The sequence below is a fragment of the Elephas maximus genome, chromosome X (assembly GCF_024166365.1).
Source record: "Elephas maximus indicus isolate mEleMax1 chromosome X, mEleMax1 primary haplotype, whole genome shotgun sequence".
NCBI lineage: Eukaryota > Metazoa > Chordata > Mammalia > Proboscidea > Elephantidae > Elephas > Elephas maximus.
In genome coordinates, this window is record NC_064846.1 from 26,327,619 (window position 1) to 26,351,648 (window position 24,030).

General features: G+C 51.9%; 2 protein-coding genes across 4 annotated transcripts in view; both read left to right on the forward strand.

Annotated features, from left to right (window-relative positions):
* Positions 1-2,631, forward strand: part of AIFM1 (apoptosis inducing factor mitochondria associated 1) — a 33,516-nt gene extending 30,885 nt beyond the window's left edge. Inside the window, exons 14-16 of one of the 2 annotated variants that reach the window (XM_049872136.1) lie at positions 253-377; positions 1,826-2,022; positions 2,362-2,631. In XM_049872136.1, coding sequence (XP_049728093.1) covers positions 253-377; positions 1,826-2,022; positions 2,362-2,433 — 394 coding nt within the window. In that variant the 3' untranslated portion in view covers positions 2,434-2,631. The remainder of the gene's footprint in view (positions 1-252; positions 378-1,825; positions 2,023-2,361) is intronic. The other variant, XM_049872135.1, reaches the window with a different exon arrangement.
* A 14,292-nt stretch (positions 2,632-16,923) lies between these two features.
* The window catches only part of ELF4 (E74 like ETS transcription factor 4), a 40,085-nt gene continuing 32,978 nt past the window's right edge, over positions 16,924-24,030 (forward strand). The window contains exons 1-2 of one of the 2 annotated variants that reach the window (XM_049872112.1): positions 16,924-17,172; positions 17,285-17,405. The gene's annotated coding sequence lies outside the window, so the exon portion shown is untranslated. The remainder of the gene's footprint in view (positions 17,173-17,284; positions 17,406-24,030) is intronic. The other variant, XM_049872110.1, reaches the window with a different exon arrangement.

The window sequence follows — 24,030 nt, forward strand, 5'->3', positions numbered from 1 at the left end:
CAGTCCAAAACGTTTACTTCGTTTTATGGGTATGTGATACGTATAATGGCTTCTTGAGGAAAATAAAAGCTGTTTGGGATAATCCTGCTTTTTCAAGATTGTCCTCTGCTGCCCTATGGGAGACAGATGATTCCAGTGTTTCTCTTGTTGTTCTTCGGTTGGTATAAAGGTGCTGTGTCTGAGAGAACATGTACTACTGTGTCATTCCTTATAGTCCCTTGACAGAACACCCTCTTATCTCTCCTCCCTTAGGAGTGATTTGGGCCCTGATGTTGGCTATGAAGCTATTGGCCTGGTGGACAGTAGTTTGCCTACAGTTGGTGTTTTTGCAAAAGCAACTGCACAAGACAACCCAAAATCTGCCACCGAGCAATCAGGTAAGGAAACCCAACCACTTCTCTTGGAAGAGTGTTGAGAAGCAGTGGTCAGAATTTTCCTGAACAAGGGGTTTCTATATTGGCCAGAGGGAACCGTTAGAGAAAGCCTGTCTTCATGTTGTGCTTTAAAATAAACCAGATCTGAAGTCCTCACTCTTTAGTGGTCTAAGATCTAGCAGAGTCAGGCATCCTGGTCAAGGCATAGACTCAAAGATAGTGGGTCTCTGTCCTAGCCTCCGGGCAGTGGCTGGCTGGATGGCTCTGTTGTTTAGTTTGTCTCTAGGGAATAGGAAAACCTGTGTGGTGAAGAAAATCTTTTTTGTATTTTTGTTTTGCTCCCTGCTTTTTTTTTTTTAATCCCAAGAAGTAGGAATGAAAATGCTAGCTTAGGGCCCACTGTCCTCCACGGGCCCTCGGCAGTGAAGAACTAGGCTGAGTAATTCTTAAGCTGCCTCTGATTCCATGTATCGGATCTTAATGCCAAGTTTTCTTTAGATGGGAGACACCTCATTTGGAATGGACTTCTCTCCCACACACATCTTTTTCATTAACTCCTAGGCCTTCTCTCTCTCCCTTCTCTGACCCTGGCTCAAGTTATTTAACCCACTGTGTCCTTTTGCCAGAGGTGTTTGAAGGGCAGGTAGCTCTTTAAGAAGGAAAAGAGCAAGACATATGTCTCTGTAGGTCCTTTTCCTGTGTCATTCCAGTGTAATACATAAACCCACTCCTTAATTCTGACCTCTGCCCTGGGAAGTGGATCCAGGAGAGGGACCCAGGCATTTCTAAACTCCAGGTCACTGCCCTGGCCACTGGGCAGTATCACTTGTAGCCTGCTTGCTCTTGGAAGGCAAGGTGCCCCCCTCCCACACCGCTATTCTCCTCCTCCTCCAGAAGGAAGCTCCTTGACTAGAGTTCTTCATATGGAAAGTGCCTTCTGCTTTGGCTAAAATGTCTCTCTGGCAGCACTGTCCAGTAGAACTTTCTCTGTGTTCTATCTCTGTCCAGTGTGTTAGCCACCAGTCACATGTGGCAGTTGAGTACTTGAACAGCACTAGTACAGTTGAGGAAGGAAAATTTTTAATTTTCTTTAACTTTAATATAAATAGTTACACGTGGCTAGCTGCTACCATACTGGACAGCACAGCTCTAGAATGTTTTTCAGAGGGTACGAGCAAGTCTTCTGCAGTTTGAGGAAATTCAGATATCAGGAAATATCTATAACATAAATTTAAATTTAGATAGTAAGGCGGGGGCTAGTTTTAAGTGCAAATGACCCACTGCCCATGAGCTGGCAAGGAAGAACTTTCCTCGGCTTTGTCAGTGGAGAGGGACTGGAGAAGGCAAATAATCTTGAAGCAGGTTTCTAAAGACCCTTGCTTTCTAGAATTTTCCAAGTTCATAATAACTGAGATTTTGTCTTTGTTTGTTTGTTGGGGGGCTGGCCACAGGGACTGGTATCCGATCAGAGAGCGAGACAGAGTCTGAGGCCTCAGAAATCACTATTCCTCCAAGCAGCCCAGCAGTCCCACAGGTCCCCATTGAAGGGGAGGACTATGGCAAAGGTGTCATCTTCTACCTCAGGGACAAAGTGGTGGTGGGGATCGTGCTATGGAACATCTTTAACCGAATGCCGATAGCAAGGAAGGTAGGTGGCTGTCAAAGCTCTTAGAGAAAGATGGGAAGTGCAGGCTGGGAACTGCCCGTGTGACTTCATCAGGTACCCTGATATGCATTGTCCACCTGGGTCAGATTGTGCCTAGGCAGAACAAAAGCATTGCCTTGGCTCGGGAACATTTCTTTTTGACTTGGGACTTGGCTGGGTGGCCTGGGAGTTGGCACACTGCTCATTTTGGGTTAGTAGGAAGCTGTTCCCACAACTCCCTCATAGTGTCATGTGGGGCCTGGCCCAGGCTGCCCCATTGTCTGGGTCTGGCCTGAATGCACATGGAGCGGGCGAGTGACCCCTTGTTCCTCTCGCCCTCAGATCATTAAGGACGGTGAGCAACACGAAGATCTCAATGAAGTAGCCAAACTCTTCAACATTCATGAAGACTGAAGCCACACAGCAGAACGGGCAAGCACTTCTCTGTCCCTGACAGTGGGTGGGATGGGTGCCAGAGCATTTTTTATTGAGCAGACTTCCTCTGTGTGTATGAGTGTGAATGATCAAGTCCTTTGTGAATATTTTCATCCGTGTAGATGAATTCTTAATGTTCACATCACTAAATAAAACATGATTCTTCTAAGTTAAATTCTGTTCTCTTTTAAGGGGGGGCGAGTGAAGAGAAAAAAGCTGTACATATTAGAGAGCAAGCAAATGGGAACTGCTGCAGAGGGCGTGATTTTTCTCCACCATGTGTTCCCCACTCTCTTTCAGTTCCCAAACTACCGTCGCACTGGCCAGGCCTCTCTGTACTCGCCTGCGGTGGCCTCTGCCTGCAATGCTTGGCCGCTGACCCATCCTCTAGGGAAGCTCACTACCTCTACGAAGACTTTCCTGGCCCTGCCGAGGTCGGGCTGCTCCCTGTTCCTGGTCCCTGCTAGTCGGTGGGCTTCCTGAAAGCAGGAACCATGTAATGTCTGGCTCATGGTTGTCTCCAGAGCTTAGCACAGGGTCTCCCTCCTAGTAGGGGCTTAGTAAATCGTTGTGGAGTGATTGACCAAGTAAACATGTGGGATAGACTCTCCTTTACCTGTAGTTACTCGTGTGCATGACCCCCTGTCCCACAAGGGGCAGGGATGGGAGCAGGCAGAAAGGACGTTTACTGCAAACAGAAAGAAGGCTTCAGAGACCTGGGGCACGCCAGGCAGCTTCGTGGCCAAGCCTGGAGACTGACCCTTTGAGGGATCATGATCACTTGACTCCTCTGTCCCCCAAACTAGAAGTCTCTGCCTCCTTTTATCTAAAACATGCCTATAGGCATACCTGACTTCACAGATGATTTCCTGGAAAGACAGATCAAAATTGTGTAAATCAACTCAAATTTTTTGCATTTGTACTCACTTAGCTTTTAAAAATCAAATCATATTTCAGTCAAGAGGAAATATTTACTACTTTCAATAGGCCTACTGTGAATCCTTTTGGAAAGAGAAAATTACTCCCAATCTGGGTTTTTTTCTCTTGGGTTTGTTTAAAGGGAGTTGCAGCTATACAGTGAAACCCCTTCCTAATGCTAGGAGAGCAGGGCAGATCCCCACTTTCAGAGAGCTAGCATACTCAGCACTAGACGGGGTTCTTTATGTGTATGCAGGTTTAGCGGATGTGATCTGCTGGGTGATATATCCAATTCCATATGTAGAAGACTCACCTAGCATCCTGTGAGATAGAAAGTATTATGCAGTAATAATTGCTGCTTATACAAAGATGGTGGTAAGACACTAACACCCGAATCATTTAAAGGAAGATCAAATTGTCTTAGTGTTAATGTGCAATTCAGTCTAATTCTTTGACAGCTGTCCTTGTATGTAACTGTTACTCAGTTAAAATTAAATATTCATTTAATCAGTGTTTATTGAGTGCCTACTATGAGCCAGATAGATGCGACAACAGGAAGATGGAAAAAGCATAGCCACTACTGTTAAGGATTGTTTAGTGTCACTGAGGACGACAGACACGTGAGTGCATAATTACAGTACAATGAGATGCACCCACAGAAACGCAAAGTACTGTGGACATGCCAAGAATGGGGAGATCAACCTGGGCACCTGTCCTTAGTCAACCATTGCTACCAGATCACATCCTAAACACCAATTTCTCTGTGTCCTTTCCCTGTTGAAGAATTACAGTGACTCTCTGTCACCAACCATATCAAGTCCCAAGTCTCCCATAGCCCTCCGTGATCTCAGCATACTCTGCCAGTCCTTCTTTCTTGTGACTTCCAACATGCACATACATGAACACATGTGCATGTGTGCACACACACACACCTGGTTCACTGCCACCTATAAACATCTGTCCATGCTCCTCACGTCTGAAGCTCATCCGTTATTCCCTTTTACCTATCTGAATCCAACTCATCTTTCAAGGACTAATTCAAGTCCTACGTTGTGGTACCAGATGGACTAGCGCCTGTGCTGATGTCTCTCATCTCTGAACTCCAATTGCACTGACTACCTTTGAACTTAATTGTTTTTTAATTCATTCTCTGGAAACCCTGGTGGCATAGTGGTGAAGTGTCAAGGCTGCTAATCACAAAAGGGCAGCAGTTCAGATCTATACCAGGCACTCCTTGGAAATCGTATGGGGCAGTTCTCCTCTGTCCTATAGGGTCGCTATGAGCCGGAATCGACTCGACGGCAATGGGTTTAATTGATTCTCTGTGCATCAGTGTTCTCTCCCCACATGGGTTGTAAGTTCTCCCAGGGAGATGCTATATGTTTTCCTCAGGATAGGGGGGACCACATGCCCCACCCCTCCAAATCCTGGCTGAACAAGTCCTCGGTTGAGTGGTTGGGTGATGCTCAACAACAGGGCTTACTATAAAAATGAGCCTGCATTTTGTAGGCTCTGTTCTCCCAAGTTCAGGTTGTTTATGGGAGGGCATTCACCCTCTGCTGCCACTTGCCACTTAATCCAGGATGCATTTCGTCTGTCCAGGCCTCCAGTGACCATGGGCCAGATTTTTGACTGTACAGATGAGCCATGCTGGTTGAGTTTTGGGCCTCGGTAGCCAATCTGTGATCAGCTGGACCGCACCACAGGGCAATACAGGACTAGTCACACCCGGGGAAGAAGAGCTGGGGCTTTGGCAAAATATCAAGCATTTAGAGCCCACCCACTTGTCCTCAACCTTGCTTTTCCATGCCATTCTGCAAATGGTATCAGGTGGCACCTTGATACCACTTCATAATGGTACTAGATTTGCCTGGTCATCTGTGAGGACAGAGAAAGGAGATGCCCTGAAGAGATGGAGCTAAGGAAGCCTGGTTGACTGGAAAGGGGTGAGATTAAGCCTCTTAGTGGAGGATGAGGCCAACGTATGTGATTTTGTTGCTGCTGCTGTTCTAATCAACAGGGCCTGTTTTGGAGACAAGAAGCTTCGAGCAGAAAGGGATGGGGGAGGGAAACCCACAGTGACCTACTGCAGCCTGTTTCCTTGAAGGAAAATCAGCAGCTTCTCAAGAGACCCATTTCATACAAAGGAACTCTCCCCTCCCTTCCACCACTACCCCTTCCCTTTCCCGCTCCTCTGGAGTTTGGCTGCTGCGATATGCCTTCTGTCATTCCCTGACTCCACCTAGAACCGGCCACCCTTGCTGCCCTAGAGATTGTTGGGCCTCAATCCCAGCACCTTGCTTTCTGAGTAGATGGGCCATCCTGCTGGGCCCAGAGGTGAGGTGGAACTGCCTCTGGCCTCTTTTCCCATCTTATCAGGGAATTTCTGGTGGACACATACACATGTACACAAAACCACACACAGATACAGCCCAAGCCAGTGATGACGTCCCTCTGTCTGGCTGGTTCCACATATGGGTGTGACTAGGTCAGAGTACAGGGAGGGTCTAAATATTTAGATACTGGACGGCCAAGCCCTAGCTGGAAAACAGGGATTGTCTCAACATGGACGGGTTGAGAAAGAGAGAAGCAGCCAGCTCCTGCCACCCAGAAGCTGGCCTAGTGCTATCAGCTAAGTGTTGGTGTTGCTACAAGCTGGCCTGGCCCTCAGGCCTTGGTGTTCTGTCGAACATAAACAGATTTATAGGACATTATTATCATACAGGGACAGTATGTGACCATGATGGATCAAGACAAAAACAAGCCCACTGCGTAATCATGTCTGAACACAGAGAAAAACATGAATATAGCCCAGGCCACGGAAATGGCTAAACATCTCCTTAATATGAGTGACTGCTGCCAGTTAACTTGGCTGTAGTCTTTACGGAAGCAGATCACCAGGTCTTTTCTCCCATGGAGCCACTGGGTGGGTTTGAACCACCGACCTTTTGGTTAGCAGCTGAGCACTTCACCACTGTGCCACCAGGGCTCCTTATATGAAGATACACACACATATAAATGTACTCATTGGCCAATTACTGAGCATCTACCGCATGCCACGGTACTGCCATTGGCCCTGAAGATAAAAAGGTGAATAATATAAAGTCCCCACCCTCAATGACTTTATTATCTAATGGCAGACACAGACAAGGCAACAGGGACTATCAGTGCGGCTCAGTGCTGTGAGTGATGTGTGTGTTCAGATTGGAACTTCAGTGCTCCTCAGATGGCTCTATTTTTCTGCTTCTAACTATTCTAAGCTTTTCTCTCACGGACCAAATCATGGTTCTCCCTCTGCTGTATGTTTTCTGTCATCACTGGGACCAGAACATGGGTAATACTACACTTAATGGAGTCCCTGAGAGGTGCAAAAGGTTAACATGCCCAGCTGCTAACCAAAAGGTTGGAGGTTCGAGTCCACCAAGTCCCAGGAGGAAGGGCCACAGTGACCTCTCAGGCAATCAGCTTGGCTTAATGCAGGGGTCAAGGGCAGCTCAAGGCCTGATGATCTACTGAAAAATCAGCCAGCGAACCCCAACAGAGCACAGTTCTACTCTGACACACTTGGGGTTGCCATGAATTGGAGCTGACTGGATGGCAACTGGTTTTTTTTTTTTTTTAACTATGCTTAACACAGAGGATGTCCCAGGATAGTGCAAATGGTTAACAGGCTCGGCTGCTAACTGAAAGGCTGGAGCTTCGAGTCCACCCAGAGGCTCATCAGAAGAAAGGCCTGGCAAGCTACTGACAAATTAGCTATTGAAAACACTCTGGAGCACAGCTCTGCTCTGACACACGCCGGGTCGCCAGGAGTCAGAATTAACTGCTTAATACAATGGATGGAGGCTGATGTTCCTTTGGCCCAAAGAGATTACACATCTTCCTCTTCACTTTTCCTCAGGCCTTTCCTTTCCCTTTCTTCCTCTCTGAATCTCTGCAGTCTTCCCCCCTTGTTCTCCTTCTCCCTGTGTTCCTTCCTCAGGCTCAGTAGGTGTCCCCTGCCCCTGTCGTTTCTCCTGAAGCAGTGGAGCACAGTGGAAAGCGCATTCTCCTGGATTTGAGTCTCAGCTTAGCCACCCACTCCCTGAATGTCCTTGGGCAGTTGCTTCTCTCAGCTTGGGTTTAACTGGGCTATAAAATGAGGGAACAGACCAGATCATCTTTCCACCCTTAGCTCTCAGCTCCTGTGTATGGAAAAGTCTCTTGGTGCTTACACTTTCCACAGACTCAGTTGCTTTACATCCCTAAAGTCTAGAGCAGTTGCTATTGGAACCCAAAGCCCTTGGCAAATGTGCCCCCACCATGCCGCTGCTGCCCCTTTGGTTCAACTGGATTTACATGTATATTTTAGTTTATGGCTTATAATAATTCGTTTTCCTAGCAAGTTACATCTGGACTTAAGACCCCTAGAATTTGCACCTTGTCTTATTTCCTCATGGCACAATGGGGGTGAGTGGTGAGAACAGGGAATCCTTGGCTTCAAAGTTGCCTCCACCCCAACCTGGACCAGTCCAACACCAAGTCCCAGGAGGAAGGGCCACAGTGACCTCTTAGGCCATCAGCTTGGCTTACTGTAGGGGTCAAGTGCAGCTCAGGGCACAGCGTACTGCTTGGTAGCACAGACATCCTAAGCCTTGTCCTTTGGAACAAAATGTTCCAAAAAAGCCATCTCCGCTTCCCATTAACTCTGCAGCCAGTCCTGAAGCCTGGAGGAAGGAAGCGGTCCCCAGACGCCACTCCCTCAGCAAGCACTCCCTTTGTGAAGGTGCTTAATTGCAAGAGGATTCCTTAGTGGGAGGAGTCCTGGAATGGCACAAAGGTTCAGCCAAAAGGTTGGTGGTTCAAACCCACCCAGAGGTGCCTTGGAAGAGAGGCCTGGTCTTCCGAAGGTCACAGCCTTGAAAATCCTATGGAGCAGTTCCACTCCACACACATGAAGTCATCATGACGACAACTAACAACAATAACAACCTCAGTGAGAACTTTGCCCAGAGTGGCAAGCATGCAGTTCTCTCCCGGGCGTTTCCTGTGCGCCCCAGAACAGCACCGAGCGGCCGGCTGGAAGAGAAGGGCCAGGGGCTCAACGGGGACCCTCGCCGCCACTGGCTTCCCAGCTGCTCCCGGGATCCTTCCCCCAGCCCAGAGCTGCCTGGTTCTCCCGGGCCAAAGGAAGAGAGGCGGAAGCAGGAAAGAACGGGAAGTTTCGAGGGGTGTGCCAGGGAGGGAGAGGATTCTCATGAGTCAGCGGATCGGGCTCCGTGTGACTTCACTGCTTCCCGAGAAGAGGGGCCCGCCCGCGCCGGGCAGGAGGCCCTGAGCGCGCAGAGCGGAGGAGTGGCAGGTCGGAGCACCGCTGCTTGCACTGGAAGCGCGGGACAGGACTCTCGGGGCTGGGGCGGCAAGGAGAGGGCGCGCGAGGCGGGCCAGCCCGGGCAGAGGTGCCCATCTCCGCCTTCATCTCGGACGCCGCCGCCGCAGCGACCCAAGACGCCGCGCGGCGCGCATCCCGCCTGTAGGTGGCGCTACAGGGGCCTCCCGGGGCGCAACGCTTGGGGTGAGGAGCTCAGCCCCATAAGGGGTCGGGGACCTGCAAGACGCGAGAGCGGAGACGGGGTGGTGAGGGAAAGGCGTGGGGGGGGGAGGTCCTTGGGCCCGCCGCCGGGGCCTGCGAGAAGGCCGCGCCCCCACTCAAGGGGGACATCTGCGCGCGCACATGGTCTGGGGCTCGCTCGAGCGCGCTACTTACAACTCCCTTGGGCCACCACCCAGGCCCCTGCAGAGCTCGGGGGTGTCCTTAACTTCAGCAAAGGAATTGTGGTTTCTGGGCTGTCTTTTCTCTCTGGGGATGGCACTCTTGACCCGCGGGCAGTAGAATGGAAACTTTGAGTCGCGTCTAGGGCGTTGGGGGTGGGTTTCCCTGAAACAGCCACTCGCTAGCCTGGCTCTCTTGAGACCAAAAATGCATCTCCAGCACAGGGATACAGACCAGGGCCAGGGCTGGGCCTAGATGAGGGTTAGGGACTTAGCCTTAGGCTGGGTCTAGGGGGCGATGGTTACGGGTTCCCGGCTTGTCAATCCTGTCTTCTGCAGCTTTAAAAAAAAAAAAAAAGCGAAGAGGCCCATCTGGGGCTCAAACTCGTAACCTTGACCTCAGTAGATACAGCTGCGTGTTGACCTCCCTGTAGTGGTTCATGGTCCTGTGGTGACTGTTTAGTTAACAGACTGAGAATATCAAGGCACAAAAATAACCTGTGACCAGACATCTATTTTTGTTTTTTTAAAGAAAAACAAAACCCTTTATTTTCCTTATTTATTATACATGTACTACACATTTTTTGTAGGAAAATTTTTCAAAATCCAGGTAAGCAAAAAGAAATAAAATTTCCCATAATTTCACCACCAGCGATAACCAGTGTTAACATTTACTGCAAATTTTGTCAGACCTTTATCAGTAAGACATAGATTTTCTTACATGAATGGAATTGTTGGTATTATTTATAACTTTTTTTTACTTTGTATTATATTGTGAGCATTTTCATATATCAATAAATATAAAAAACCAGTTGTTGTCAAGTCAATGCTTCATAAAGTTTTCGTTTTGTTGTTATTGTTCAGAATATACATAGCAAAGTGTACACCAATGCAACAGTTTCTACATGTACCATTTAGTGACATTGATTACATTCTTTGAGTTGTGCAACCATTCTCACCCTCCTTTTCTGAGTTGTTCCTCCCCCCGTTAACATATACTCACTGCCCCCTAAGGTTTCTATCTAATCCTTCAAGTTGCTGTTGTCACTCTGATCTCATATAGATAATTCTTAAAAGAGCATAATGCTCAAGGCAGACATTTTTTACTAGTTAAGCTAAACTGTTGTTTGGTTCTAAGAAGAAGACTTCAGGGAATATTTGGTTTAAGGTTTAAAACATTATCTCAGGGCAATAGTTTTCATCCAACCTTCATGGCTCCAGGAAGTCTGGAGTCCATGAGAATTTGAAATTGTGTTCTGCATTTTCCCCCTTTTGATCAGGATTCTTCTATAGAACTTTGATCAAAATGTTCAGTAATGGTAGCTGGGCACCATCCAGTTCTTCTGGTCTCATGGCAAAGGAGGCAGCTATTCATGGAGGCAGTTAGCCACACATTCCATATCCTCCTTCTGTTCCTGACTCTCCTTCTTCCTGTAGTGCTCCAGGTGACTAGAGACCAATTGTTGTGGCTTGGATGCCCACTTGCAAGCTCTTAAGACCCCAGGCACTACTCAACGAACTAGGAGGTAGAGCAGAAGCATTAAACATGTTATTAGGTGTGGCCAGACACCTTTGAGCTGAAAAAAGAAAAGTCGTTGGGGGGCTCCAACCTCAACCTTTCCAGAAGCTACAGTGGCCAGTCCCATGATCCAACTCTACATATAAATACATGGATGGAGTGTGTCCCCCTTTCTGTGCTGAGAAAGAAAAGCTGTGCACTGTGCTAGTGTTCTGGGTGCATCTTCTACCTGGCAGCCAGCCCAGCTCTGCTGCTTTCAGGGTGTCCAAAGCCATCTGAGAAAGTTATCTAAGGATTTTCCATAAAGAAAAAGAAAGGGGGGAAAAAAACCCCAAAGGATCCTAAACGTTCCCAGGTTTTGCTGTGTGCCAGGAGAAATACCGGCAGTCTCCCGCCCAGACCTCAGAGCCCGGGCCTCCTTCCTACAGGGCGGTGCCCAGCTATTCCTGGAAACCCCCTCCTTGCTGCTCACCCTCTCCCCAAGGTGTCTCCTCCCAGAGCATGGCTGAGGACAAGGATCAAACAGGCAAAGCTCAATGTCCCCCTGCTCCCTCTTTCTGTCTCCAACCTGCCCTGCAGGCTTCGACCTGCCCCCTCCCTTGATACCCTCGTGCTGCTGGCTTCTTCAGAGCAGGGCCTGAGCTGTGACCTCTCCCTCCAGCCTGGCCCTGCACTCACTAGGTGACTGAGAGTGGAGCAGATATACTAATTTGTGTTAATGTGATAATGAGTGCTAATGGGGTCACGTGCTAGCCACAGCCAAGTTCTAGCTCAGCCCCACTGCTCTAACCCCAACTCCGAGTTGCAGGGATGGGAATTTCAGGCTGACTAATCTCCACAGCCACTGGAGGGGTTGAAGAAGTGGGGAGGAACTGAAGCCCCAAGACAATCCCAGGGTGCTTGTGCTTTCGTTGGAGCTGCTGCCTCGGTTTCAGTTTCATCCTTGGCTGACACTTTTCTCCTATGAGTGGAGTTGCTTTGGTTTCCCTCCAGCCCCTCTCCCCTCCCCAGCTGCCCCCCTCTTGGACTTCTAGCTTTCCTCAGCCAGCCCTTCACTTCGTGAGGGGAGAGATGGGAAGATAATTTGGCAGCAATGAGGAAAAAAATGTACACGTAGACACCCTCAGATTCACAGGCTCACATACCATACTGCCTTACAGACACACACACACAACAAACACATGCCTTTCGCAAGCACACACGCACGCACGAGGGGACTCATACAGCCAAGGCTTGCACCTACGTGCACACGCGTACACACACGCTGGCGCCTTCACGGTTATGCCCTCACATCTGTGAGACCCGCACAAGCACACATATAGACAGGCGAGGCCCTACAGAGAGCCATCCCACACACAGACCCACACATACACCCACACGTTCTCACACACACAAACCAGCAGCGGCAGCCGAGTTGGATGGCTTCCTCAAAAGAGGGCTGGAAAGTTTGGTTGCTGCCAGCAAAGGGGCCTAGACATTCCATGAAATGACTCATACTGCACCTTTATAGACATTAAATGTTGCATTTTTTCTGGATTCAACAACAACAACAACACCCCTCAACCCCTGACCGGTGGGGACAGGCTGGGGAAACCGAGGAGTGGCTGACTTCCCACTGGGCCTCCTCAATGCCTCTGTCTAGCAAAAGGCTCAGGCTTGTCCTGTTCCTCTGTGCGATGGGCAATCCTGAAAGAGCAGATTCATCTACCGCCTGGTACAATCGCAGCCCAGGGCTGCCCCATGGCAGGATGTGAAGTGGGTGAAACGAGGGGCCCCTTCCCAGCCTCTACTCCCCTCCACCCAACCTCGTCTGCAGTCCCTGGTACCTGAGGTCAGGCCCGGTGCCCCCAAGGGGGTTATTCCTGCCTGAGCCCTTCTTGAGCTCTGGTCTTATTTGAGCCCCTCCCCAAATCTCCTGAGTTCCTTCTACTGTCACCTCCTTGCACAACTCCACGGGACCACCATTCGCATTATTATAATATGCAGAGTCCCTTATGTTGTGGCTGGAGCCTCCTCCCCTTCCCTGGGTCTCCTCTCCACTGAGGAAGGAGCACCGCTGGCTTGATGGCTGCTTGTGCCCCCTGTCCCCCCTCCCCGCCCCTGCACACTCAGTGGCCCACAGCAATCACTTGGTGCCCCCTTCAACATGACCTCCATGGATGGGCATCCCGTCTACCTGCCATGGGCTGTGGGCCCATCAACCAAGGCCTTCACTCTGCTCCACTTGTTTTTCCTGTGGCCATGTGAGGAGGTGGCTTTGCGGGGTCATTTGGAATCCCCACAGGCGGTAGGGCATAGTGACGCCGCCCCTCACCACTTAAGACAGGTGTCAGGCCAGCAGATGTCGGTGCTGAGGGGTTAACTCTGGCTCCAGTGGACAGTGGCCTGAAAATCCTGGATGCTGTGTTGCTTCCAAAGGGTGCCCTGGTCCCTCTGCTCTGGTCCCAGGGACTTTTCCAGGCTGAGTCCTGGCTCCAAGACGGGGGCCAGGGGCCAGTGGGATCAGAGACTCCCCAGGGCTTGCCCTCATTTGCCAGACTCTATCCAAAGCCACTTCTTCCTTATTTTTTTCAAAGGTTTGAGTCCCTCCCCCAACACACACACACACACACACACACACACACACCTCCCACCAACCCAGAGGACCAGCCCAAAATAATCTTAGTTTCCTAAATACCAGACCCACTCTCCAGCCGTGTATGCCCAGGGGAGCACCTCCCAGCAGCCACTGGGCCCAGGGCTGACCACGCACCCTGCTGGAGGTGGCAGCGCCTCCTACATTTGGCCATCCTCTCCCTCCAGGCAGCCCAGCAGAAGTGAAACCCAGTGGTCCCAGAGCCTGAGGCTCCCCTGAAGATTTCGCAGGGGTTCTCACGGCTCCAGGGCCTGTCCCAGCAAGCCCCTGCTGGCAAGAAGGGGACATAGATAACTTTCCATTTTAATGACAGTAAACAGGGGGAGGGGGTCAAGTGGCTTTCCAAGAGCCACAAAGGCTCCAAGACCCCCGAGGGCCTTGGGGCCACAAGTCCTATGCTCCCCAGCCAAGGAAAGTCAGTGGCCAGATGAGCAGTTGAAAATCATGACGTGAAGAGTTGCTACTAAGTATGCACACCCATCTTCATGGCCTGTGCTTTAGCCTGAGCACACCCCACTTCCAATGTGAACCAGGTAAGGGACTCTGCTGGAAGGCGACTTGGACGTAACTATAACCTATCCCAAGGAGCTACTCAATAATATTTTGAGAATAAACACACAAAAAAATTTTTTTTTTATGCTGACCAGCCACAGTCTGGGGCTTTTTTGTTTGTTTGTTTTTTCCTGTCATTTAACTATTTAGGGCCTACTTGTGCACACCTGATAGGTGCAAATCTGGAGTTATTGAACATGCCAGCCAAGGGGTGGTTACTGGCTTGATAGAAAGGATTATAGGGGCCTCTCACCTTCACAGGTGGGGAGGATTCCTTCTAAACCCTAGCTTTTCTCCCACCTTTTGAATATGTTTCTTGCTACCAAAGTTTGACCAATAGGCAACTTTTCTGGCATGTGCCTGTGGTAGAAAGTAAGGGCCATAGCCACAGAAGCTGTGGCATTGTGGTACCTTATTCTAGCCACAGGTTTGAACAGAATGTGTCGAGGCCAAGGGGTTAAATGACGGGGGAAGCAATCAGCCACCTTGTCACCAAAGAACCTGGGGTGATTTGCAGAAGAACATAGACTAATCAGGCATTGCTGGAAAAGGGGGGCAAAGGGAGGCTCAGAAAGAAGCCAGGGTGGAAGGGCCAGTTGAGTGCAGAAGTAGGGAGGTGGCCCCACGGAGGCTGTGGACAGCTAGGAGGCCCCTCCGCTCTGAGGCCTGAGCGGACCAAGTCAGGGAGTGAGGGAGAAACCACATCTGGAAGAAGGGCTGGGAAGAGTGCACTGCTGGATGGCGCAGCCTGGGCATCCATGGGCAACTCGAGAAGGGGAATTCCTGCCAAGTCAGGGAATGAGCTATTGGCAGAGACAGCACGGCTGTCGTCAGGAGGGTGATGAGCTCAGGCTGGCTGGCCCCACCTGGTTGGGGCTCCCCAACGGGTAAGTGGAAGAGCAGCAGGCAGCGAGGTGGGGAAAGACGGCAGACTGAGGAGCAGTAGGGTCACCCAGCTGGACTGGAGCCACGGAATCAGGAAGGTCCCACGGTGGCCCATGGCTCCCCAAGGTGAGGCCAGTGCAGGGTTTTCACCAAGAAAATTGGGTTTGCTTTGGCTGCAACTCCCAGATCATGGGGCTCTGGTAAGGTCCTAGTGGGAATTTATGGGATTCCCACAAGCCATGGGCTCCGGGTCATTGGCAGGCCTTAGGGCCAGCCACCACGAGCAGGTCGGCTCAGTGCTGACCTCTCTCCCTGCCTTTCCCAAGAGGAAGACCTCTACTAGAGCTGGGTTGAGAAAAGTGAAATGAGGATGAAGATGCTGCTGAAGATAGCTGACATTTCCTAAGGGCTTACTAGGCACCAGGCACTGCCAAAAGACATAGGCTATCTCATTCAGTCCTCACTACAGCCTTGTGAGGTAGGTTGTTATTATCCCCCATTTAAATATAAAGAAAGTGAGGCCCAGAGAGTTGAAGCAACTTACCCAAAGTCACACAGCTTGTAAAATGGTGCAGCTAGAACACAGGTCTGTCTGATCACAGAGACCACTGAACATTTAGCAAAACGGGAAAGTGTGTGTGTGTGTGTGTGTGTCCATCAGCGAGTTCTGAGGTTAGGGTAAAGGAAGCTCAGGGATGTCTGGGACCCACCATAGTGGATCCAAAATCCCCTGGGGAAAGCACGCCTGCTCACAAAAGAAAAAGGAGTGGAAATTTGCTCTTGGTGCTTGTTTCAGGGACTTGGCTATGGGTAGCCAGAAGGCCTCAGGGGCCAGTATCCCAGTCTAGCCACTAGGTCTTTCCCTGAAAGCCTGGAATCTGTGGCTGCCTTCTCTGCTATCAACCACCACCACTGTCCCCCAGTTCTGTGCTGGGATCAGCCTTTTCCAAGGCTGGGGAATCCGGCAGACACTGGTGGCTGAGCAAGTCCCTGAACCTTGGGCGCTTTGTCCATCCCTGCCCCTCAGAGAGAGGATCCTCCTCCCCTGGGGCCCCTTCAGCTTTGCTGCTTTCTGTCAAGGAGATGTCAGGGCGGAGGCCTGGCTGGGCCCCTCCCCCAGACTAATAAAACCCAAAACTAAACCCATTGCCTTCCAGTCAATTCCATTCCAACTGTCCCATAGAGTTTCCAAGGAGAGGTTGGCCGGTTTAAACTGCTGACCTTTCGGTTAGCAGCAAAGTGCTTTAACCACTGCGCCACCAGGGCTCCTTAATAGAGCCGTAAGGAATGACAATTTCCAGCAGACTTCCTCCTTGAGCTTTCTAGCTGGGGGACCAGGTGAGGAGTTGGAATAGACGCTAAGGTAGGTCAGAGGAGGAGGGGTGGGTGGGATGGGAGACTGTGGTTCCAGGGGCCGCCTCAAGTACAGCAGCCTAACTTTGTACAGGGGAAGAAAGAGGCACCGGCTTTCTCCCAGCACCCTAACCGGCTCTCTTTGCACCTGCTGCCGCCAGCCCCTCTCCCCCAGGCCCCTCATCTGCCCTCTGCCCATTCACATCCTTAGAGCCTCCCCCGCCCCCCTGAAACCCTAGGCCTGACTTCGAGGGGAAGTCACCGAATCTCTCCAGTCACCCCATCCACACAGTGCATTCGGCCTGGGATTCCGCAGTGTTTGGCGTATTGACCCCATTGTATCCTCTGGGCATCATCGCCTGGCCTCACCCACCGCCCTGCCAGCCCTCCGGCCGAGCCCGCACGCAGCAGGCGCTCACTAATCTGGTGCTCAGGAGTCCGGCCGAGGGTGTCAAGTGAGTGGAGCGCTCAGACCGAGGGGTTGAACCTGGCCTTTCAGAGTCCCCGGGCGTGGTGTGGGGGCTTCCCGCCGGGAGCATGGGCGCAGTGGGGACCGCCGGCCAGGCCTAGGGCGCGAGACGCGGGCTAGCAGGGCCCTGTCCTCGCTGTGAGTCCCCCGGGGCCGAGCGGGCAGGGAGGGGAAGGAGAGGCGGCGCGGCCCCCTGGCAGGACTCCCCCTGCCGTGCTGGCGACCGCGGGGGCCGTGGCGGAGGGGCGCTGTTTCCACCGCGATGCTCGGCTCTCCCCACTCCCTCCTCCTCCCGCCTGCGGGCCCTCCCGTCGGTCCCTCCCCTCCGGCTCTTCCCTCGCGCCCGCCCTGCCTCCTGCGCCCGCCCCAGCCGCCGCCTCGGGGACGTGTGTTTCCAGTGCAGTTTCCCCTTTCGCTCGCTCGTCGCCGCGCAGGTCTCGGCCGGCTCGCGCCCCCTCGCTGGGCGCCCCGCCGCCCTCCCTTGGCCGGGCCCCTCGCGCCCCGCGCCCCCCGAGCCGTGCGTGCTCTCCGGCCGCCGCCGGCTCACCTGGTGATTGCATCGCTCCCTCCAACTTGCCATTGGCGGCGCTGCGTGGGGGAGCCCTGCGCCCGCCCGGACCAGCGCCCGGCGCCGAGGTGAGTCACGGGCGCGGGCCGCGGGGCGGGGACGGCGGCCCCGGCGGCCGCAGGGACCGACCGACCGGGCGCCGTGATCAACTTCCACTTCTCCTTTCGCCGGCGCCACTAGCCCGGCCCGGCTTCCGAGGGCAGCAGGCAACCCGGCCGGGCTGGGGACCTGCGTCGCGGCCCCCGGAGTGGGGAAGGGACCCCGGCGACCGACCCCGGCCGTAAGCTGCCGGTGGCCCCAGGTACGTCGATGGCGCCGGCTCTTGGAGGCTTTGGAGAACTGAAAGAGTTTGCCGGCGGGCAGGCGGGAGGGCGCCGGGGAGCCAGAGTGGAGGGGCTGGGGCCCGGGGACGAGTGGGGGCGACGCGGCGGGGACAGTCCCCTCTGGCCTTGCCCTGCGCGGGCTCCTGACTCCGGGTCAGAAGTGGACTCGGTTTCCTGAGGTGGGTAGGGGACAGTTTCCCCGCGCCCTGGGCAGCCCGGGTTCCGTGACAGGGGCCGATGTTGACACGGGCCCTCAGAAGCTCGGTGCCCGAGGGCAGGCGTCTGGGCTCGGCTGTGACGGGGCTGCTGGACTGAGCAGACGGTCCCTAGGGCTTTGGGGGGCAGCCGCTTTGGGGTAAAAAGAAAAGAAAAGAAAAAACTTATGACTTGGATCATTGGATCGCCAAAATAGAGACCTCTTGGCAGGGGCCGGAGTTTCCGTGTGAGCCAGCCTCCAGCCTTCCCGCTCCGGCGTTCCCGCTCTCTCGGCTTCCCCCGCCTCTCGGTTCCCTCCCTGCTGCCGCCAAGGGGACTTAGTCGCTGCACAGCGCGGGGGTCCCCTGCCGTCAGCGCCTGGCTTTCAGGGGACTGCTTAGCCGGTAGCCAGCCGCTCAACCACACCCTAGCCCTGTTGCCCTTTCCTCATGACTCTATGCTGGAATCTGGCCTTCCTGACCAGAGTCACCTCCTGACCCCTTGGCACCTCAGCCCAGGGAGGTTCTCGGGCTGCCTACCCTCTCCTCACCACACCCCAGCCAAAGGATTTGATTTGATGGCCTTTTGATTCCTGCCCCTCATCCCTCTCCCCGAGATAGAGGCCTGTCTGGTCCTGCAGCTTCTTCTGGTTAATGTTTGACAGTTCATTGTGGCTAATCATTTTAATTAGCTCTTAAAGTGGGGAGGAACAGTTAACCTTGGACTTCTCGATTTTGGTCCGGTGGGGCCTCAAATGGGAGGGGTGCTGGGGAGGTAAGAGCGGAAGTGAGGTCACCACCCTGAGGGCCCCAGCGATCCACCACTGCTCAGCCCCAACAGCTGGCGGGCACGCCCAGTGGGGCCTTACCCCCTTTGAGCTGACCCCTGGCCTGAGTGCCAGGCTGGGGGTGGGTAATGAAGGGAATGGTCTAGCTCTCCCTGTTGGGGAGACAGGACACTCTGGCACTGAAAATGCCCGGGGAACACGTATGCCTAGCAAGAATGCGGCTCCCTCCTCTCAGTAGTTACACAGGGTTTGACCAGTTACAAAGTGCTTTCTCAACCATTCATTCTGGGGACCCCGGGCAGAGACACTGTGGCGGGAGCTGTCTTGAGTTAAGTGAGGATTATCAGGGAGGACCTCCTATCCCAGCCAGTGTAGGGAAGAGGCTGCCTTGCTTGTGGTTGTCTCTGGGGCTGGGTTCAAAGCCTGGGATGTCTTGGGGTGGGGGGTGGGGGGGCTTTGAACAGGCTCCACGTTGCCACCCTTACCCAGCCTCTTGCTGTGAACCGAAGGAGTGGCTTGTTTGCAACTATGTCTGGCATTCCTCCCACTGCTACACTGTGTTTGCTCGGTGGTTGTGAAGAAACTGCTGCCCACCCCTGGGCAAGTTGGGAGCCCAAAACCCACCCTGCTCCTGGCCAGCTTTAAGTGGTGACACAGTAGCTTCTGTCCCTCTGTCATGTATTGGGATCTAAAAGTGAGGGTGGTTTGTTGCTCATGGGCCTGATTGATAGGATGTCCCAAATGCCCCCCAGCCTGCAAAATCCAGGCCTTTTGTCTCCGAGCGGCCCAGCCAGAAGGTGGCTGAGATGCTTGCTTCCCCAGGGAAACCCCTGCTCCTAAGCTTAACCTTGGTTCTCTCCACACATGTATACCCCACCACCACCACCAATTTTCCTGCTTTGCCTCCAGGACCAGACTGTGTGGGTTTAACCCCAGCTCTCTTATTTACTAGCTGTGTGATCCCAGTCAATCGTATGCCTCAGTTTCCTCATCTGTCACATGAGACCTGCCTCATAGGGTTGTGATGAGGATCAACTGCGTTCATCCATAGAGGTGGCTTTATTAGAACTTATTACGGCTTATTACTATGTGCATTGGGCACGTAGTAAGCATGAAGTAATATTATGATATTGTTTCATACACAGTCTAAAACTCAGCTTCCATTCAACTCAGCAAACATGTACCGAGAGCCAGTGCCAATACTGGGCATCAGCCAAGTGAGAGTGAGGAAAATATGGAGATGAAGAAGACACCACCTGCTTTCCAGGATCATGTGCCCCTTCTTGTGTGGGCTGGACTGGAGGTGGGGAGTGTGGGAGGGGGCCAGGGAGAGTGATAAGGAACCATAATTCAAAGCCAGGCTGGAATCTCCGAGCCAGTACTGGGAGCCAGGCGCCCGGACTTGGGGGCTTTTCCTTGCCTGAGTTCTGGGAGTTGGGTGAAAGGAGACAGGGAGACCTGGTCCCTGCATGAGCTGCAGGTAGCAAGCATTCCAAAGTGTGATTTGTTGGCATTACTTAGGGCCACTCCCCAAACACACCTATAGCCCCCTGGAGTAGCAGGGCCCAGGCCTGCCATGACTCCTGCATATCCTTCTGGGGTCCCCCACTGAACTGAGCTGGGCCTGGGTCAGCCTTCTCTCACCAGGCTTGGGCCTGTCCCCAACTTGGGCTTGATTCTTTCGCCTGGATTTCTGAGCTGCAAAGAGGTTTCTGGCTTCACTGCCAATTTATTCCCTTTGTGGCTCTCAGACTGAAAACTAGTCCTACAGGGGAGAAAGAAAACTCATCTAAGGTACCCAGAATTCCATGGGCACTTTCTTAGGGGTCAGGGGCTTTTCTCATCAACACCAACCTCCCCGAAACTCTATGGCCGCTGAGCCTCGTGTGGCCTGTAATAGCCGACATACTGCTAATGCCCTATAGCTTGGGCCTCAGTGCTGGTTGCCAAGGAACTGCTGGTTGGGATACTTATGAGGGCTCTAACCTCATAGGGGCCGCTGAGCTTCAGTTCCACTGACATGTATTAACACCTACTGTGTGCCCAACCCGTGCTAAGCTCTGTGGGGGAGAGATAACTAAGACACTGAAAAAAAATCAGAGGCAATGACAAGCAGCCAGGCCGGTGACCGGCCAGGTGCTAATTGTGCTCCTTGGAGCAGGGGCCAGAGGCAGCTGGGACTCGAGGTCAGTGGCAGCTGGAGCAGGGAGGGAAGGCTTTGTGAGGGACTCAGGGCTTGAGCTAGACCTTGAAGGGGGGTGGAGGCGGCGCGGGGGAGACTCGGCTAGGCAGAAAAGGGAGAAAAGACTCCTTTCTCTCTATATCCTGGCTACCGACTGACCTTCGAAGGCTGGATAATTGTTTGGCAAATGCATGTCACATAAAAGACCAGGTCAGCGAGTGTGGGTGGCTCGGTGCACACCCCAATCTCCACTTCAGGAGATACAAAGTGGTCGGCCCAGACAGTGAGCCCGGCGTGTATTGATAAGACACAAAGGGTGAGCAGACTTTCCTGCCACCCAAGCTGAGGAGATTTCACTTTGAAAACCTCCTCCCCAACACAGGCCCTGGGGAGGGGGGAGGAGAGCAGAGAGGTGTGGGGGACCAAAGGGACAGGGAAACTGCCAAGCCACAGGTGTTCATGGCAGGTGCGGGCTGACTGAGTCCCACTTTTCTCCAGGGTTCTGGGAATTTTCTGGAAGCCCAGAGGTTCAGGTGGAGGACAGCACTTTTCATAATTGTTTCCCCCTCAGCCAGCTGGAAATTGAAGGGTCTAGAGGGTCCCACATGTTCCTGCCTGGACCACCCGGGCAAGGGCAAGGACTAACCATATATTTGTTCTGCCGCTTTTGTGTCTCCGTCGGTGAATAGCACATGGCTGTGTGTAGAGGGGGACTTGGCTGTTGTTGGGTTTAATTGAATAAAAGCACTCAGGGACACACACACACACGCACGCACGCACGCACGCACGCAAGCACGCACTCACCCCTCATCACTCCTCTCACTGCCCTCTTGCCTGGCCTCCTCCCCAGCACATTTCAATGCTGCAGGCACATACCAGAGCACCCTGACTTTTTAGCTGGGAAATTGTGTCCCAAGGTGAATTTCTTGGCAGAGAGAGAACCCAGTCTGCTCCCAGGCTGAGGTGGAGGGTCAGGCAGCAGAGAAAGGGTGTTTCACACAGAAGGGTCTGCGAGGGAAAGCACCGGAACGTTTCTCAGAGAGATTAACATCAGAAGGGCAATCAACTTGCCCAGGTTGAGCAAGCTTTGCTTTAGGCTCCCACCTTCTTGGTAGACCATTTTCTTGCCCCATTGCTGGCTCTTCCTGCCTCTCAGTCCACCTGCTTTCCTGGAGCTTCCGTTCTGATTCCAATATGACCCAACATCCTTCACAAGAATCGTTATTGACAAGTGGAGGAAGAGCACAAGCTCTCTGAGTTCATATCCCAGATGTACCACTTCCTGGCTGTGTGACTGTGGGCTATTACTTCACTTCTCTGGGTCTCAGTGCCCACCTCACAGGGTTGGGGTGAGGAGTAACTGAAATAAATCATGTCAAGCACTCTGCATAGTGCCTGGCACATAGTAACCACCCAGTAAGTATTAGCAGTGATTATTCCTGTGGTTATGATTATTGTTGTTATCATTTTCCCTTTGCACACCCTTGACTTTGCCAGGATCCTGGGATCAAATTCTTCTCTGGCAGTGCTGGCAGGACACACTACACTCCTTCTTGAAACCAAGAATTCACTTTTGGTGAGCTCTGCCATTGCACAGGGTAAGATGGGAGTGCCAAGGGAGGCCTGTGTGTGTGTGGAATACATAGTCTTTCTGAATGGCAGGCAGGGGCATAGTAAAGAGTGACCCTCAAGTCTTTAATATTTTTATTAGCAGTGTCATCTTTATCTCTTCACCATTTTCATCTTGAGTATCGTTCTCTTCAGAAGTAAGAATAAATTAGTCCCTTTGAGAAGACAAGCATTCTGCCCCCTGGGAACTATTTAGCAATCATCAGTTTTTTATTACCCCACTGAATAGAGAATTCTGGGAGCTGACTGGCCAACCACCACTCACTTTCTCCCTCCTTTTGCTAGAATAGATGATGGGTCAGTTCTGGGCCAGTGCCCAGGGGCCTTTGGGTTGGGGCTGGGGCACCGTCTTTGCCAGTGTCTTTGCCCAGTAGAGTTCGCAGGGGTCTGTGGGCCATTCCCGTTCTGAAGGCCCACCAGGAAGTAACTTGGAGGCTCCATCCGCTATTGAATAGATTTTGTTTGCTTGAGGCCCTGTGGCCACCCACAGGGGCAGACAGCTCAAGATAAACTGGACCACCCCTGAACAGAGTGCTCCACACAGTCCCTTAGTCTCAGCTCATCAGGTTAGAGCTGTTGGGCCTTGGGGGATGGGAAGGTGGGCAATTAGTCTTAACCTCCCCAAATTCTTGATGACCTGATAACAAGGAGGTACTTAGACTTAGGAGGTAATCTGTCTTTTTCCCATAATGCCCCCGAGGATAAGAGAGGCTAGTTCAGCTCTGCTGATTTTGTGAGAATCCTTGCCCAGAAAACACCTGTCTCATTAGGGACCACTTTATTGGCGCCACTCTGATCCTAAAAAACAAAAAAACAAAACACAACAGGCCCAGCCCCCTGCTCTGAAGACTCTAAACCCAATTCTAGAGTGTAGTAATAGACACATGCACTTAGCCCCATAGCAGGAGAGAGCTGACCTGCCAGTCAGCCCCGGCACTTCAGGTCTGTAGATGGGTGATTATGGGTCCGATGGCGTGGCTAGACAAAGATCACTCCTCCCCTTCAGCTTCACTGGGGAAGGCTTCCTGGAGGCGAGAGGGCAAATGACCTTTCAAAAGAGGAAAGAAAAATTATTGGCTGTGCTATAGGGGCATTCCAGGCTAGGTGGGACAGTAATGTTGGCATGGGAATGGACAAAAGATAAAACAACACAAGCCCGTTAGACTCAGCACACACAATAAGTCCCAAAGTTCAGACCTTGTCTATACTGGTGGCACCAAGGAATGTGTTTTCTAGAAGAGTGTGGGTGTTCTTATTTCTTTTATCTTATACTTTTTTTTTTAGGTGTGTCTCTTACAGTCTGTATATAACATTGAGTTTAATGTTTTTTAGGATTTCATAGGGTTGTTACAAGAATTTATTACATGTAAAGCACTCAGAACAATGCCTAGCACATAGTATGTACTTTATTGCTATTACATAGCAATAATAATATTACGTAGTAATATATAATAAAATTACTTAGCATTTGCTGCTACTGTTAATGTTATTTTACCCAATTTGGGGTCCTCTCTCTTCCTTTCTATTCAGCAGCTTTACTGAGGTATTATTAACATGCCCCCCCCAAAAAAAAAAGTTGCCGTCAAGTTGATTCCGACTCATAGCAACCCTACAGGACAGAGTAGAACTGCCCTGTAGAGTTTCCAAGGAGCGCCTGGTGGATTTGAACTGCCGACCTTTTTGGTTAGCAGCTGTAGCACTTAACCACTATGCCTCCAGGGTTTCCTATTAACATGCAATACACTCCAAATATTTAAAGTGTGTTATTTGTTAATTATTTACATATGTATACATCCATGAAACCATCACA